The sequence below is a fragment of the Physeter macrocephalus genome, chromosome 1 (genome assembly GCF_002837175.3).
Source record: "Physeter macrocephalus isolate SW-GA chromosome 1, ASM283717v5, whole genome shotgun sequence".
NCBI lineage: Eukaryota > Metazoa > Chordata > Mammalia > Artiodactyla > Physeteridae > Physeter > Physeter macrocephalus.
Genome location: NC_041214.2, coordinates 88,813,712 through 88,830,633, shown reverse-complemented (window position 1 = coordinate 88,830,633; position 16,922 = coordinate 88,813,712). Strand labels below are relative to the sequence as shown.

Genomic DNA, 16,922 nt, shown 5'->3' with positions numbered 1-16,922 from the left:
GTTTTTTTGATATTGAGCTGCATGAGCTGCTTGTATATTTTGGAGATTAATCCTTTGTCAGTTGCTTTGTTTGCAAATATTTTCTCCCATTGTGAGTGTTGTCTTTTCGTCTTGTTTATGGTTTCCTTTGCTGTGCAAAAGCTTTTAAGTTTCATTAGGACCCATTTGTTTATTTTTGTTTTTATTTCCATTTCTCTAGGAGGTGGGTCAAAAAGGATCTTGCTGTGATTTATGTCTTCAACTGTTCTGCCTTTGTTTTCCTCTAAGAGTTTTATAGTGTCTGGCCTTACATTTAAGGAAGTCTTTCTTGAGTTTTAAAAATATTCAGATATAATTAGAGTCTCAGGAGCAGCTGGGATCCAAAGACTGGAGGTGGAATATTTACCTCTGAGAAAATATCAACAGGGGAAAATTAATGAGATGTTGTACCTGGGTGAAGACCTGGCTGTTTTAAAGGGTGACTCCTCTTTTATGTGCACAGTTAGCCTGTGGCCTGCTGTACAAAGCCTTGGCGGACAGGACCTTGGCGTTCCTGCCCAAGACTTGTGAATGATGTGTTCAGTGAAACTGAACATCTTACTTCCCTTTTCCATGTTTCAGTTTCTGCTTATGTATATTTGGCTACTTATTCTTCCTCCAGATGTCTGTGAAATGCTTCATGTAAAAGGTCCTATATACATTCTAAACAAATTTTAGGATTGTTTTTGTTTTCCTCTACCAGTTCATGTGGGAGAGGCTGGGTTGGAAATTCAAATTTCCTCCCCATCTAGCTGAGTTATTTGTTTATTTAATATATTTAACAAACACTTATTTACTACGTGCCAGGCATTGCTTAAGAGCCTTACAAGTATTATTTAATCCTCATAACAACTGGGTGAGATAGGTACTATTCAATATATTAACACCATTTGACAGGTGAGGGAGCTGAGACATAGACAGGATAAGTAACTTGCCAAGGTCGTATAGTAAATTCTTGGTGGAACTGGGATTCAAACCCAGGCAATCTGGCTCTACTTTTAATACCTACACTATACTACCTCTCACTATGCTAATATACTGGGACAAAGAAATGTATAAGGTAATGAATTTTATAGCATTCTTTGCCTGTCATTTTAAGGCTATTAGGACCGCTCCTTTGCAGGTATCTTTTTCTGTTATTCTTTCCATGCTTGCCTCTTAACCAAGGAACTTTAGTCAAAACTTAATTTCAGTAATGGGATTATCCCCACAAAATCACTCATACTGTTGCCATAGCCAACTCTCTGTGGGTGGTCAGTTAACTCAGAATGTGTTATTTAATGGGACTTCATGGCACTGATGGCCTCCTTAGTTCCAGATAGTCAAATGGTAAATAAAATACATGCCTTGTGCCTGAGAATTGAGGCACTGTGGCTGGGTCATTGCAAACCTAACCCTTCTATGGCCAGTAAAACACCCAATTCAGAAGACATCTTGATGAGATGGCATCATTTTTTCTTAATATATAATGAAGGATAAAACTGCTCAGTTATTTTCTGAAAGCAGTTGATGTAGTGAAATGTGCATAAGCTTTATATCCAGGTAGATCTGCGTTTGAATTCTAGCTCTACTGCTTTACTTGGTTTATCCTGTCTGAGTGGGAAGAATGATGCCTTCCTGACTGGTAAGTTGTGAGGATTCAATAACATAATGTGCATAAAGCTCCTCACAGAGTGCCTGATATGTACTGAATGCAAAAAATGTCTACTTCCATCTCCTCCCCAGTTTTCTTAAAATAAGGTTAGTGAGTGCTCTTCCAGTTGCTGTTTTCAGTGGTATCATTGCTTGCTCTTCCTCCTTCTGTGGCTCCTCTATCCGAGTTGAACACACTGGGGACTGGGGTGTTGGCCTAGCTTTTAACTTCATCCTTGGAGTGGAATGTCATAGATTGCCCTATTGTTTTCCATGTAGCTAGTCATCACTAGCAAAATGCTGTAATGCTTAGGGATGATACTTCACTTTTCCTAGGGTTTCCTAAATGCCAATTATTTGGAGTTTGTCTGGTGAAACTACTAAACAATTAAAGGAATGATTCTTCTTGCATTGCTCTGTCACCCTCAGCTGCCTTGGGCTATGCAATCTACTTCTGAGCTTGGAACCCAACTACTTCCACAGTTTTCCTGGTACAGTGAGTCAGATAGAGTCAGAATTCAAGTATTAAGGTACTTTTTTGTGTCTCCAAACTGAGCTCATTCTATTGACCAAAACCTTTTCCTCCTCTCTTCTGTATCTCAGTTAATAGTGTTTTCCATTCAGTCAACCAAGTCAGAAACCTCAGTGAAATTTGATACTTCCCTCTCCTTCATTTTCCATACCCAGGCAGTCACAGGTCCAATGACTTCTGTTTCTGATTTTTCTCTGGAAGCCTTTTTTTCCCCCTCCGTTTCCAAATATATTGGCTTATATTACCGAAAAATCCAGGGAGTGGTATTGCTTCAGGAATGGCCAAATGTAGGTGCTTAAGTTTGTCCCTCAAAGTGAGAGAGTGGCATGGACATATATACACTACCAAATGTAAAGCCAGTAGCTAGTGGGAAGCAGCCACATAGCACAGAGAGATCAGCTCCGTGCTTTGTGACCACCTAGAGGGGTGGGATAGGGAGGGTGGGAGGGAGGGAGATGCAAGAGGGAAGAGATATGGGGATATAAGTATATGTATAACTGATTCACTTTGTTATAGAGCAGAAACTAACACACCATTGTAAACCAATTATACACCAATAAAGATGTTAAAAAAAAAAAAAAGTTTGTCCCTGTCTGTGTGCTCTTTTTCTTGATGTGTTGGCTTCATTCTCAGGCAGATTTTTCTTTTCTTTTTCTTTTTTAAAAAATTTATTTATTTTATTTTATTTATTTATTTTTGGCTGCGTTGGGTCTTGTTGCTGCGCACGGGCTTTCTCTAGTTGCAGCGAGTGGGGGCTACTCTTCGTTGCAATGTGCAGACTTCTCATTGTGGTGGCTTCTCTTGTTGCAGACAGCGGGCTTCAGTAGTTGTGGCTCGTGGGCTCTAGAGCACAGGCTCAGTAATTGTGGCGCATGGGCTTAGTTGCTCTGCGGCATGTGGGATCTTCCTGGACCACGGATCAAACCCGTGTCCTTTGCATTGGCAGGCAGACTCTTAACCACTGTGCCACCAGGGAAGTCGCAGATTTTTCTACAGGATAACCCTTGGCGACTTCAAGTTTAGCAGTCCAACCAAAAAGAAGACAAAAGCAATCCCCATAGGTATGGCAAAAGTGAAAATTCTGGGGCTGACTCTTTTTGGACTGACTTATGTTCCTGTTCTTGTAATCAGGGTATGGATTATGTTGCTCAGTCAGGCCTAAGTTATATGCCCAACCCTGGATCCTAGGGTAGGGTGATATTTTCTTGGGACTTCATGGACCAGATTAAGTGCCAGAGGGGTGATTCCCCTGTGGAAAAGTATTATTCTGTTACCAAAAGAAAGGGACATGAATTCTGGGCAGATATAAACAAAATTATTCACTAAAGCCTTTATTATTTCTCATTGTGGATTCTCTCAGTAGCCTCCTGACTAAGCTCCCAATCTGAGCCCAGTCCCCCTATTCCAAGCAGCTTCCACATTGCTACCAGCTTAATTTTTCAGAAGTAAAGTTACTCTAGTATTTTGCTCAGAAATGTTCAGTGATTTCTCATTGAAAATAGAAAGTCAAAACTTCCCTGGTATTCAGTATGAAGTTTCCAGTTACAAAAACATGGCATTCACTCACTCTCACATCTCCTTCCTCACCATTCTGATACTTGCTCCTCTAAATTCCCTGCATTGCCTCCTTCTTTGCCTGGAGATCTCTTAGTCCTCCTTTAAATAATGCTCCTTTAGAAGTTATCATTGACCTGCCCTTTTCTATCTCTCTTATTACAGCACTTCTCACTCTATAGCATTTTTTAAACGTACGTACCCCTTTCCCGCACTGCATTCTGAATATCCAGAGAGGTGGGGACTCTCCCTCTTTAACCACCATAAGCCCAGTGCCTAGCACAGTGCCTGACATATGGTTGGTGTTCAGTGGATATTTGCTCAAGGAATGAAAATGGTAAAATTTGATCATGCTTCTTGTGGTTGGGCAGGTGTCATTGGTGCTGTTGCTATTGAAAGGGCCTCTATTTTTCCCTTTCTGTTTATTCATTTTTCACGTAATTTTCATTTTCTGTTTCTTCCTTTTCGTTTCCTTTTTCCTTTGACCATGCTCTGGCAGCACTGGTAGCAAAGCAAGAGGATCACATGATTTTTGAGCAATCCAAACTGCTACTCCAATTATTAGTACAACTCTCCCTCCCCTCCCCTGCTGCCTCCCCCGCCCCTCTCCCGCAAAACATACTCTTGAATCTTTGGGGGAAAATGCTATTGTCAGAAGCTGGAGGTGTATCAGCTGATAGCAGGAACCATAAGCTGAAGCTTTTCTCAGTATCTACCCTCCCCATAGCTGTTTCTGCTTTTTTATAGCTGCTTTATCACTTCTTCCATAAATGGAATTTGTTTCCTGTTTTTTATTTTGTTTTGTAATCTTTCCTCCATAAACAACCTGCCTTGGTATTTATAGACCAGCTCTGTCCAACATGATAGCCACTTAGCCACCTGTGGTAATAAGTCTAAATTAATTAAAATTAAATTTTTAAAATTTCAGTTCTTTAGTCATACTGCACAGACTTCAAGTGCTTAATGGCCACAGTGGCTAGTGGTTGCCATATTGGACAGCACAGATACAGAACATTTCCAGCATCACAGAAAGTTCAATTGAACAATGCTGCTATAGATTTAAATCTGCATTTATCAGGAAAGAACTGCAGCATGCTTACATGTTTTTAGTTCCTCAGGATCAGGCTCACTTGAAGTGTAAACTACACTTGATTAGGAGGAGAGAAGATTATTAAAGGAAGTCATCAATAGTAGTGAGTAAATAGGAACTTGGCAAACTATCTCTCAAAGTTTGTGGGGCCATATCCTTTGCCAGTGAAACTCACAAGAACCCTGCTGGATTGTAGGACTGAGAGATGATTGATTTTTTTACTAGAAAACAGCAGAATCCCGTAATTTCTTAAGGGTTCTCAGACAGTCTCCCGGTGAGCTCTCTCATTTGGATACTTTTGAGAAGAAAGCAGTAATAGTCATATTGCCATTCCTCTTCACCCACCTCCCTCCAAGACCATGAATTTATTTTTGCCTCCTAACCTCCTAAAGAGTCCTTTGAGAGTTTTAGATTTTCCAAGGGTGGTTTTTTTTTTTTCTATTTGTTTTGTTCTACTTTTGTTATTTGCTCACTGTTTTATTGCTTTCTGGCTGGAGAATATGTCCGTACTACTTCTACTTTTGAGGATCTATTGACTTTTCTTATGCATGTGCCTTAGTACAAGGCCAATTTTTGTGACTGTTCTATGTGTGCTTTAAAAAAGTGTTCTTCAGGGTGTAGTTTTCTAGATGTTATAGAACAATCTTATTAATTATATATTATTCAGCTCTTCTAATCACTTTTTTACTTTTGGTTTTCATGATCTCCCATTACCATTGTTTTTTCTTTTCCATTTCCATTTTTCTTTTTATTATTTATTTATTTATTCATTTATTTTGGCTGTGCTGGGTCTTCGTTGCGGCACGTGGGATCTTTAGTTGTGGCATGCGGACTTCTTAGTTGTGGCATGCAGACTCTTAGTTGCGGCATGCAGAATCTAGTTCCCCGACCACGGATCGAACCAGGGCCTCCTGCGTTGGGAGTGTGAAGTCTTACCCACTGGACCACCAGGGAAGTCCCTGTTTTTCTGTTTTCTGCAGTTTTTGTTTCCCCAGTGTGTGTGTGTGTTTTGTTTGATACATTTTGAGGCCATGTTATTAGATACATAAAAACTGAGGGCTATATCTTCATTATTCCCTCTTTGTCTTTTTAAATGATTCTTGCCTTAAATACAACCTTGATATTAATATAGTTTCCTCCTACTTTTTTGTTTGATTGGCTGTTTTGTTTTAAATAGTTGAGTTTATTCCACTGACACTTATTTTTATCTCATATCTGTTGGGTCTTAATTCTGTCATCTTTTAAAAATGATTTCTATAATGTTCTCTTGCTGTATTCTTTCCTCAGCAGTTTTTGAGATAGTTTAGTTTTAGTTCCAATGATGGTTATCTTTTACTTTAAAATAGTCTCCCTGGGGCTTCCCTGGTGGCGCAGTGGTTGAGAGCCCGCCTGCCGATGCAGGGGATACGGGTTCATGCCCGGGTCCGGGAAGATCCCACATGCCGCGGAGCGGCTGGGTCCGTGAGCCATGGCCGCTGAGCCTGCGTGGCCGCTGAGCCTGCGCGCCCGGAGCCTGTGCTCCGCAACGGGAGAGGCCACAACAGTGAGAGGCCCGCTTACCGCAAAAAAAAAAAAAAAAAAAAAATAGTCTCCCTAAAACTGAGGCAACTGAGGCAGTGTCTTTCCTCCTTTGCCTTTGCTATTGGAGTGGTGGTGTATGCTTCCTTTACCTTGCTTGTAAAGCACTCTTCTACCCAGACACCATAAGGTGTGACTGTAAGGTAATGAGATTAGCTTTCTTACATGACTCACAAAATCAACCCTATTTTTTTGCAGTAAAACCTTATAAGTTTCTTTCATTCTATCCAGTAAGCAGGTTTGATTCTCTGTTATATACAAGGTCATCCAATATTGAGGAAGTCTTTCCAGCTATCCTGCTTCAGTGAGAGCACCATGAACATAAAGAGGGCCTTGGAACCTGGGCTAAGAAGAAATTTGACCCTAGTTTAAATTCAGTGAAGATATTCTTTGTAGGTGGAACACTGTGACTAGTCTTCATTATGTCACAAACTGTCCAATCCCAAATTTTCTCTGAAGCAGAATGGGTAAGAAGGCTTTATACTAGGTACCCCTTCTGATTTAATTGGATTCATTAGATTTGTGCAATGGAAGTTCAAAGGAAAAGCACAGAGCAAAGGGAAGTAATACTACTATTATTTGCTTGATGGTGGTGCTTTCTGTAGATTGTCAATTACACTCCTTTATGAAGTAGTTGTTCTCTCCATTTTGCAGATGAGGGAACTGAAGCTTAAAGAATTTAATGGCTTGCCCAAGGATGCACAGCTAGTTTGTGCAGAGCTAGGATTCAAATTCAGGTTGGCCTGACCGTGAAGCTTGTTCTCTTTCCACTGAATGACATTTTCTCTCTGCTTATTAAAATATAAAATACAAAAGAAATAAAGGGACTTCCCTGGTGGCGCAGAGGTTAAGACTCCACACTCCCAATGCTGGGGACCCGGGTTCGCTCCCTGGTCAGGGAACTAGATCCCACATGCATGCCACAACTAAGAGTTCGCACGCCACAACTAAGGAGCTGGCGAGCTGCAACTAAAGATCCTGCCTGCCGCAACCAAGACCTGGCACAACCAAATAAATAAGTAAATATTTTTTTAAAAAAAGGAAATAGGAAAACCATGGTCCTTCTCCTTAAGGAAATCAACCACATACCGGTAAATAACAACGTTTGGGTTTTTTTTTTTAAAGATTATTATTAAGAGGAATGGTGTATTGACAGCATGTGTTAATGGAGTTTCTAACAAAAAAGTTGTAGCAGGTCAGATTATTTAGAACTTCTTGGGAGAAAATTGTACTAGAGCTGATCCTTAATCCCTGAATGGGACAAGAAGAGAATCATTCCAAGTGGAAAGGTCTCCATGGATACAGTCATGAGAGTAGGTATGAGGTTAGCATGTTTGCATGTGGTAGAGAGAGAGAGACTGTATTCAAATTGAGGAGTACTGAGCAGGATGGAGAATTTTTGAACTCCGTACTAAGGAGTTTGCTTATCATCAGTGGTAAGGTTTCTGACAAGGGATTTTCCTACCTTTTGTTAAATCTACCCATTGTTGAAATTCAAGAAATTTAGTATCATTAAAATTTAGTATGATTGGTGAAGCATTTGTTGAATAGGTATAAAGTTACAAAGCATGCCTTCTAGACATTGAGATTCCTAGACATTGAGGTTCCCTCCTAGACTTTTGAGATTCTGCTGTCAACCGCTAAAGGGATGGAACTGCCAATGGTTAGGTTCTCCTAAGTTCCCCAGAGCTGAGAGCTGTGTAATAGAGTCAAGTATGTTTTTTCTATAAGCATATTGTTTATTTGAAAAGCATCATAAATATACTACATACTCTACAAGTTAAAAACTGTATAACTAAAAACAGAAAATATGGAGCCAGGTAAGAAGAAAGTTAAACGCAAATTAAGCGTGGTAGTTTCTCGCTACCTCAGTGTTACCAATAATTATTTCCTGGGACTTCCCTGGTGGCGCAGTGGTTAAAAATCCGCCTGCTAATGCAGGGGACATGGGTTCGATCCCTAGTGCAGGAAGATCCCACATGCCGTGAAGCAACTGGGCCTGTGCGCCATAACTACTGAGCCTGCACTGTAAAGCCCATGAGCCACAACTACTGAGCCCACGTGCCACAAGTACTGAAGTCCGCGCGAGCCTAGAACCCGTGCTCTGCGGCAAGAGAAGCCACCGCAATGAGAAGCACCTGCACTGAAAGGAAGAGTAGCCCCCACTCACCGCAACTGGAGAAAGCCCGTCACAGCAACGAAGACCCAACACAAACAAAAATAAATAAATACATACATACATAAAATTTATTTAAAAAAATTATTTCCCTAATTAGGTTTTTCCCAACTTTAAGAATGAACCCATTACTTCTTTCCAGGAAGTGCTTTCTGGCATTAAAAGTCCTAGGTGCTTGCCTGACCACAATCTTTCAGCATAAGATGCCTTTGATACTTGAGTATTTAAAATCCTTTATGGTATTTTCCAGCTTCTGGTTCACTAACTTTGTTCATATTATTGACCTTTCTTTAATTGCTAGCCTCAAGGAAGGCCGAAATAGTTCCTCTCTTCTCTACATTCCCCTTATATAACCAAAAGTAACCACTATTAACATATCACTATTTCTCTCAGTATATTTATGTTAAGATCATAAATATAATTTTACATTCTGCTTTTTATACTTTTACATACTTTCATTAGCTTTGGAAATTGTTCCTAATCAAAAATTTTAATGGTTTCATGATATTCCACATATGGATATCACATACCTCTCCTCACATTTCAGGGATCAAATCATTACCTGACTTGGGACAACCTGACCTTCAACTCTGGTCTCAGGTAGATACCACATTACAATGCAGATAAATGGCATACTGTAGATGGGATATGCTAATAAGTTGAAGCTGTTTCCTTTTATTACTAAAAAGAGTCTTGGGGGTGGAAGATATGCCAATATATATTCCTTGCATTGAATCTCATTTTACAATTGCACAGAATTTACTATTTATTTACTATTGATTTCACTTATTTTTAATGATTAGTTTTATATTAGTTATACGGTATAACACTTCTTTAAAAAATAACATTTGCTTATAACTTTACTGTTTTAACCTGAGTGTTACTTCTAATTGTGATTTGGCAAGCTTAAGACTGAGTTGGCATTTAGGGAAACTTTTTCCTTGGGTACGCTTATTTGAGTTGCTTAAGCAATTCCTGTTCCTCTTCAAAGAATGTAGTCAAAATCTTCCCAAAAGAAAATTGGCAGAACTTTATTCTGAGATTGGCTTTGCTGTTTGTTGATAAATATGATTCAAGTAGAGATGGATTATGCTGTCCCTTGCCAATCGAGCCTAGTTCTTCCTTGACATAGGGTAATATGCTTAGAAAGACTTGCTTTTAATTTATGGTGATTAAAGAAGAGCACTCTGTATACTTGCAGAAGTGGCCATACAAAGGGCTGCTTTGAGTCTAATACAGTCCTTGCCTGTGCCCAGATGAAGGTTGCATGTGAATGCAAGATGATACAATCCAAATAATTATTACCAAACAGGTTTAGCCTAGGAAAGACTGACCTCACTTGCTAACAATCTGGGTAAAGAATGAGGAGGGATATTTTATTTCTCATGGTGATCTATTTATTTGCATCTAAGATTCAGGTATGAATGGATTAATCCAACCATTGTGTATGGGCTTCAGTTGAACTTAGTATTTCAGCTCTCTGAAAATGATAACAGTATCATTAGGGTAAAGGATCCTAAAAAGTAAAGACACTAAACAGACTAGCTATGTAAATAAAAAAATTTTTAGGACTTCCCTGGTGGCACAGTGGTTAAGAATCCGCCTGCCAGTGCAGGGGACATGGGTTCGAGCCCTGGTCCGGGAAGATCCCACATGCCATGGAGCAACTAAGCCCGTGTGTCACAACTACTGAGCCTGCGCTCTAGAGCCCGCGAGCCACAACTACTGAGTCTGCGTGCCACAACTACTGAAGCTCATGCGCCTAGAGCCTGTGCTCTGCAACAAGAGAAGCCACCACAATGAGAAGCCCGCACACCGCAACGTAGAGTAGCCCCTGCTCACCGCAGCTAGAGAAAAGCCCACGCACAGCAATGAATACCCAATGCAGCCAAAAATAAATAAATTAATTAATTAATAAAAAAAATTTTTTTTAAGTTTACTTTTCTTCTACATGAGCATATACCAATAGATGGTTTGGTACATCTTAGAGTAAGAGCCACCTTCTTTTGTAGCTGTGGTATCTCAAGGGCACTTCATTTTGGGGAAGAAAATTTCTTTAGTTTGTACAGAAGTTGTTAATAGATGTGAATGCTCAAGGTTTCTAGGGTTTCAATGCTCTTTGTAAAATTTTGGAATCAAAGCCCTAGGATGATAGGGTACTTGGTGTCTACTTTCAGGATTTATTATGATGTTCTTTGACAGTTAAACTTGTAAGATCAATACAGAATAAATCAGAACACAGATATGCAGAGTCACTTGAGGAACCAGACTGGCTCTCAGGCCTGCACCACTTGATTGTAACCTGTTGGAATGTAAAACTGTGTCAGTCAGAACAAGCCGGATGCTTCCTGAGGAAGCATAGGAGATGGGGAATCACTGAAGCAAAAGCTGGCAGTCAGTTGGCCTCTGTGATGGCAGTTTCACAGTACAACAATAAATGGCCTTTTAATGACCACCTCAGTCCTGTGTGCATCTTAGTTATCTTGAAATATCTCTCAGGACTGGGTTAGAAATAGAACAGGGGAATGGCCAACAGGTATATGAAAAAGTGCTTCACGTGACCAATCATCAGGGAAGTGCAAATCAAAACCACAATGAGATATCATCTCACACCTGTTAGAAGGGCTAGCATCAAAACGACAAGAGGCAACAAGTGTTGGCGAGGGTGTGGAGAAAAAGGGACTCTTGTGTACTGTTGGTGGTATTGTAAATTGGGGCAGCCATTATGGAAAACGGTATGGAGATTCCTCAGGATGTTAAAAATAGAATTACCATATGATCCAGCAATTCTCCTTCTGGATATATATCCAAAGGAAACAGAATCACTCTCTCGAAAAGATATCTGCACCCCCATGTTCATTGCAGCATTATTTAAAATAGCCAAGACATGGAAACAACCTAAATGTCCATTGACACGTGAATGGATAAAGAAAATGTCACACACACACACGGGAATATTATTTAGCCATAAAGAAGGAAATCTTGCCATCTGTAGCAACATGGATGGACCTTGAGCGCATTATGCTAAGTGAAATAAATCAGACAGAGAAAGACAAATACTGTATTATGTCACATATGTAGAATCCAAAAACCCAAACTCATAGAAATAGAGAACAGATTGATGATTGCCAGAGGCAGGGGATGAGGGGGTGGGGGAAATGGGTGAAGGTGGTCCAAAGGTACAAACTTATAAGTCAGTTTTGGGGGTGTAATGTACAGCATGGTGATTATAGTTAACAGTACTGTATTGTATATTTGAAAGTTGCTAAGAGAGTACATCTTAAAAGTTCTCATCATAAGGAACAAAATTTATAACTGTGTGAGGTGATAGATGTTAACTAAACTTACTCTGGTAATCATTTCACAATGTATACGTATATCAAATCATTATGTTGTATGCCTTAAACTAAAATAACGTTATATGTCAGTTATTTCTCAATAAAACTGGGGGGAAAAAAAGAAATAGAACAGAGGAGTCTGGTGACTCAAATGTTTAATGATGTAAGGTTAAAAAAGCCTGGTGTCTCCCAGTTTGAATAAATTCTTGGTCTCAAGGCCTTCAGAGGAGAAGACCAGAGTGAGATCCATTTGGCTTTCCTCTTTTAGATAATACTCCTGTTCCAGACCTAGCTTCATTCATTTTATTTTATTTGTCTGCCTTTACTCTCTTCATCCACTTTTTAAAAGTGGCTCAGAAAGTGTACAAATTGTATGAGAGTTAGAAAGGATTCCAATTCAGAACCCTCCTACCCTAATAGGTATTTAAATGACATTAAAATAGTTATAGTGAAAGTTCCTTGAAGAAATTATAACCATTCCCAGGACTGTCCTTGAAGAGGAAAGAGTAGTATTCTCATAAGAAATGAAAGGGCTAGATAAAGTGTACAACATAACAATTGGGGGCCCAAGAGAAGGAGTTTGACACCTCCCTCATCTCCTCATGTTTTCCTTATCCAGTTTTATTCTGTGTATCCAGTTCTTTTCACTCAATTGCAGCTGGTTTTGAGTTTTTATTGGGTTGGAAGCTGTGTTGAGAAAATGCTGGGAATTTGAGAGGAACCTTGACGATCATCTAGGGCAATAATTTTCAAACTTTTACACTAAAGTACTTCACATGGTCCAAGGGAATAAGCCAATAGTTGATTGATTTGGGGACATGTCCTCAGTGGCTCAGTGGAAGCTTAAAACATTTTGTCTCAATTTTAGGTTAAAAAATTAAGGGGGAAAATCATGGGCAATTTGTATTCTTTTCCATAATATTTGTGTACAGATATATATACTTAGTACTGGAAATATAGTTAATAAAAAGTTGTTTTTGGCTTTTTTGTTTGGCAAAAGATTTCTGGTTTTCAGCAAATGCCCTCATCTCTTTATATATTGCCCATGTAATGTCATTGTCCAGAAATGGATCTTAATGGGTCACACTCCTAGAAACAGGGTTATAGGCTACTTACATGAGGATGGAATGATAGTAGATGAAGATCACCTTACAAAGCACAATATGCCATGTAAATATGAGGGCTTTATATATATATATATATATATGTTTGTTTGTTTATTTATTTTGGCTGCACCGGCTCTTTGTTGCAGCATGTGGAATCTTTAGTTGCGGCATGTGGACTTCTTAGTTGCAGCATGCAGGCTCTTAGTTGCGGCATGCGGGCTTTCTCGTTGTGGCATGTGAACTCTTAGTTGCAGCATGCATGCAGGGATCGAACCCAGGCCCCCTGCATTGGGAGCGCAGAGTCTTACCCACGGGACCACCAGGGAAGTCCCAATATGAGGGTTTTAAAACAAAATCTTAGTGTTCTTTACAACTTCAGTCCTCTCAGAATTGGGTCTTATACTCAAGTAAAAAATTAATAGGGGAGACAATGTTAGGATGTGGGGCAGGAGGCTTCTTGTCTTAGACTTTCTTTGACGTGGTCAGGATCAGGTACAACAAAGTAACTAACCATTGGTTTAATTGATGCCCTTGCAGGAGGGAGCACTGGCAGTTGCTGGGTAATTTGAAGACTACTGTGGAGGGTTTAGTATCAGCTAACAGCCCCAATGTCTGGTCCAAGTATGGTGGCCTGGAGCGGCTTTGCAGGGACATGCAGAGCATCCTCTATCATGGGCTCATCCATGACCAGGTATGTAGATCCCTTCTTTTCTTTTTCTGCCAGATTGGCTGAATCACTTGTTGGAAAGAAATAGTTGCATTAAGTTGTTGGCAGGGAGAAGATGAAGGCAACTAGTCTCTGAGCCCTTGAGAGCAAGACTGTAATATATGATAACAAGGAGGAGGATAAGGACAATGATGATGAATCATTGAGATATTCCTCTTAAGAGTATCCTAGGACGTATCTGAGAAATATTTACAGGATTATTGTCATTTTTAGACTATCCTGTGAGCATCACTTTGTTGATAACTTGTTGATGCTTGTGAGTGATAGTTTTAGTTATAGCTTATGTTTTCTTCTATGTAAACTTTATTGATGTTGTTTCTTTTCCTAAGTAATCCTCAAACACTCTAATAAGCTTTGAGTATTAAAAATGAGTGGAATCTACTAACACTCAATGGTTTCTGCTTTAATCCTCAATGGCAGTTACTCCATTTGCAATGTTTTAAATAAGGTTTGGTTCTGGATAAAATTGTCAAGTGGGTCATTGGATCTGATCCTCCTACTTTTAAAAAATCAAACCTCACAAATATGTGCATTATTTGTGTTCCCAAACACTCATGCTCTTCCCATGTAAGGCCTTAGTATTCTTTCCTGAAACTCTTTTTTTCTAAGCCAGGCTTGTCTTTCTTTTTTAATCAGAATTTATTCTCAACTAACAGTCACACTGGAAAAAATTAATTGGTATTAAGATATTCATAGTTGATAGGATTTAATGTGCTACCCTCCTGTCTAAAAATATGTATATATCACCTCTGAACAAACTCTTTAAACCAGTGTTCTTGTTGAGTTCTTTCAGAATTCAGTGGAAAAGTTGGCTTAGGTTAGATTTTCTTTATTCAGAGTAAGTTCTAAAAATGAGGCCCTCTTTCTAAAGAATTTTGAAGATATGGGGAAAATTTTTATCCTTTAAAGAGCTGAATCTTAATGGTCATCATTATTAAAACCTCATTCCAGGAATTTGGAGGCAACATTGTATAGTAGACTGACAGAAGTCTTTGGAATCAGACAGAACCTGGATTGAAATTGCTCGGGTCCTTGGGGGGAAAAATGACATAGTAGTAATAATTATGGATTTTTGAGTCAGACTGTTCTTATTTTATCTCAGCTTCACCACTCTGTGGTATTGGGTAAGTTACATAACTGTTAGTGCTTCTGTTTCCTCATTTGTAAAATGAGGCGATAACACTGGTATGTACTTCATAGGATTGTTGTGAGAATTAAATGAGATGATACCTGAAAAAGCTTTAGAAAGTGTAGTAAGTTGTCTGTCAGTCTTAACTATTAGGTGATATTAACTTTTTTGAGCCTTTTCTCATCGGTAGAAATGTTGATAATATTATTTATATCATAATGTTTGATGGAAAGATTAAATGAAATGGCATACAAATTTGCCTAGCACTGTTCGTGGTACATAGGAAGTAATTAATAAATGTCCCCCTCATTTTTTTTAAGCTTCAAGTTACATGTTGTCCTATGAAAAATATATGACCTTTGAAATTTACAAAACAAATAAATTAACCCACTGCAATCTGGTTTCTGCCCTTACCACTGTTGTTCTTGCTACTGAAGTTTATGTAAGTCCATGTTACCAAATCCAGTGAACATTTCTCCTTTGAACACTGTCTTGTGTTCTTCATTGTTGAACATCATCAGACCTTGACTCGTATTGCATTATTCCAATGTTATGGAGACCTTCTCCTACCTCTGTGATCACTCTTTCTTAGTTTATTTCCGTGGAATCTCTTCCTCTCGGATTTTAGTTTTTAATACAGTCCAGTCCTATGTCCTTACCTCTTATTACAGTGTACATTTTCTGAAACAGTCTCCTTCACTTGCATTGTTTTAACTGTCACCTATACACTACCTACCCCCAGCTCAGACATCTCTGCTGAACTTCAGATCCACAAGACTAGCTGTCTGGCTATCTGCTATACCTTATCATCTGGCTGGCTGTCCTGTAGGCCAAGTACAACATGACCCAAAACAAACTTATTTTCTCTCATAAGGTTGCCCTTCCTCCTGATATTTTTAATACTAATCTGTGGCATTGCCAGCTACTCAGTCTCCCAAGCCAGAATTGGGAACCACGCCAACATGTTTTACAAAAACCCAATACAAATTTGCCAGACTGATGACCGAGATAGCTACCAGATTAGAGGCACTGTCATTTAGTGGTTAAAGTACTTTCATCTTGATAGCAAAAAAGTTCTTTTCTTGGCTCTATTACTCATTTTACATTGTCATCTGGAGTAATCATTTTACTATATTTGAAGACAGTTTTACCATCTGTGCCAGAAACAATATGTGTCATGATGAAACAGTAAAATCAGTGGAATTCCCAAGTGAAAGATGCTTGGTAAATGCAACACAATATTATTGTTATTAGTAAGTAATAAGATCTGTGAAAGTACCTGGTCAGCAGAATGAAAACTGTTAAAGTATATGGTCACCTACAAAACAGCAGTAGTGTTAATAAGTGCAAGCAGAGCAAACCAGACAAATCTGTCATACACACATACATTTAGCAACTACAAGCTCTAGTGGGAAGAATTAAAGACAAAAGATCCATACCAGCTTCACTGCTGCTCAGTTCTGCCTTGTAAAGACTTAAAAATTAAAGTCTGTATTAAGGACTTGTTTTTCCTTTCATTTCCTCGCTAAAGATTAAGGCTTTCAAAGGCTTCTGGCTGCTGTGTCATCAGGAAGCTATTCTGGGTGTTGTGCTCTTGGAGGGGGGAAGGGATACAATGATTCATGCTGGCCATATCTCTTCTGTGCTTTCCTAGGGATGTGTTATGGAATGTGAAGTGTATTTTTTTTAATCTCTCAGGGCCTTAGGAAACTGTAACATCATGACCATATTCTTAGAGGGATCTTGTTTTCCTTGACGTCCTGCATCTGGGCTACCTTTTAGTCTTTCCATAACGCAAGGTATATTTGATAACCCCTTTTCTGCTGCTTAGAAATGTGGAGACGCTTAATCCCTGAGATTTCTCAGCTGACTAGAAGTGCAAAGATTCCCCCCACCTTTTCCAACACTAAGAAGAAACCTGTACTTGGCAGTATAGATGGCCCAATTTAAAAAATAGCAATAATAACAAAAAAGACCTCGGGTATATATATATATATATATATATATATATATATATATATATATATATATATTTTTTTTTT

The 16,922-nt window shown here is 39.1% G+C and overlaps 1 protein-coding gene across 3 annotated transcripts in view; it reads left to right on the top strand.

Moving 5' to 3' along the window:
* The window catches only part of RUBCN (rubicon autophagy regulator), a 71,768-nt gene that overhangs the window by 10,829 nt on the left and 44,017 nt on the right, over positions 1–16,922 (top strand). For all 3 annotated transcript variants that reach the window (XM_055084788.1, XM_007121263.4, XM_055084791.1), the window contains exon 2: positions 13,562–13,715. In XM_055084788.1, coding sequence (XP_054940763.1) covers positions 13,562–13,715 — 154 coding nt within the window. The remainder of the gene's footprint in view (positions 1–13,561; positions 13,716–16,922) is intronic.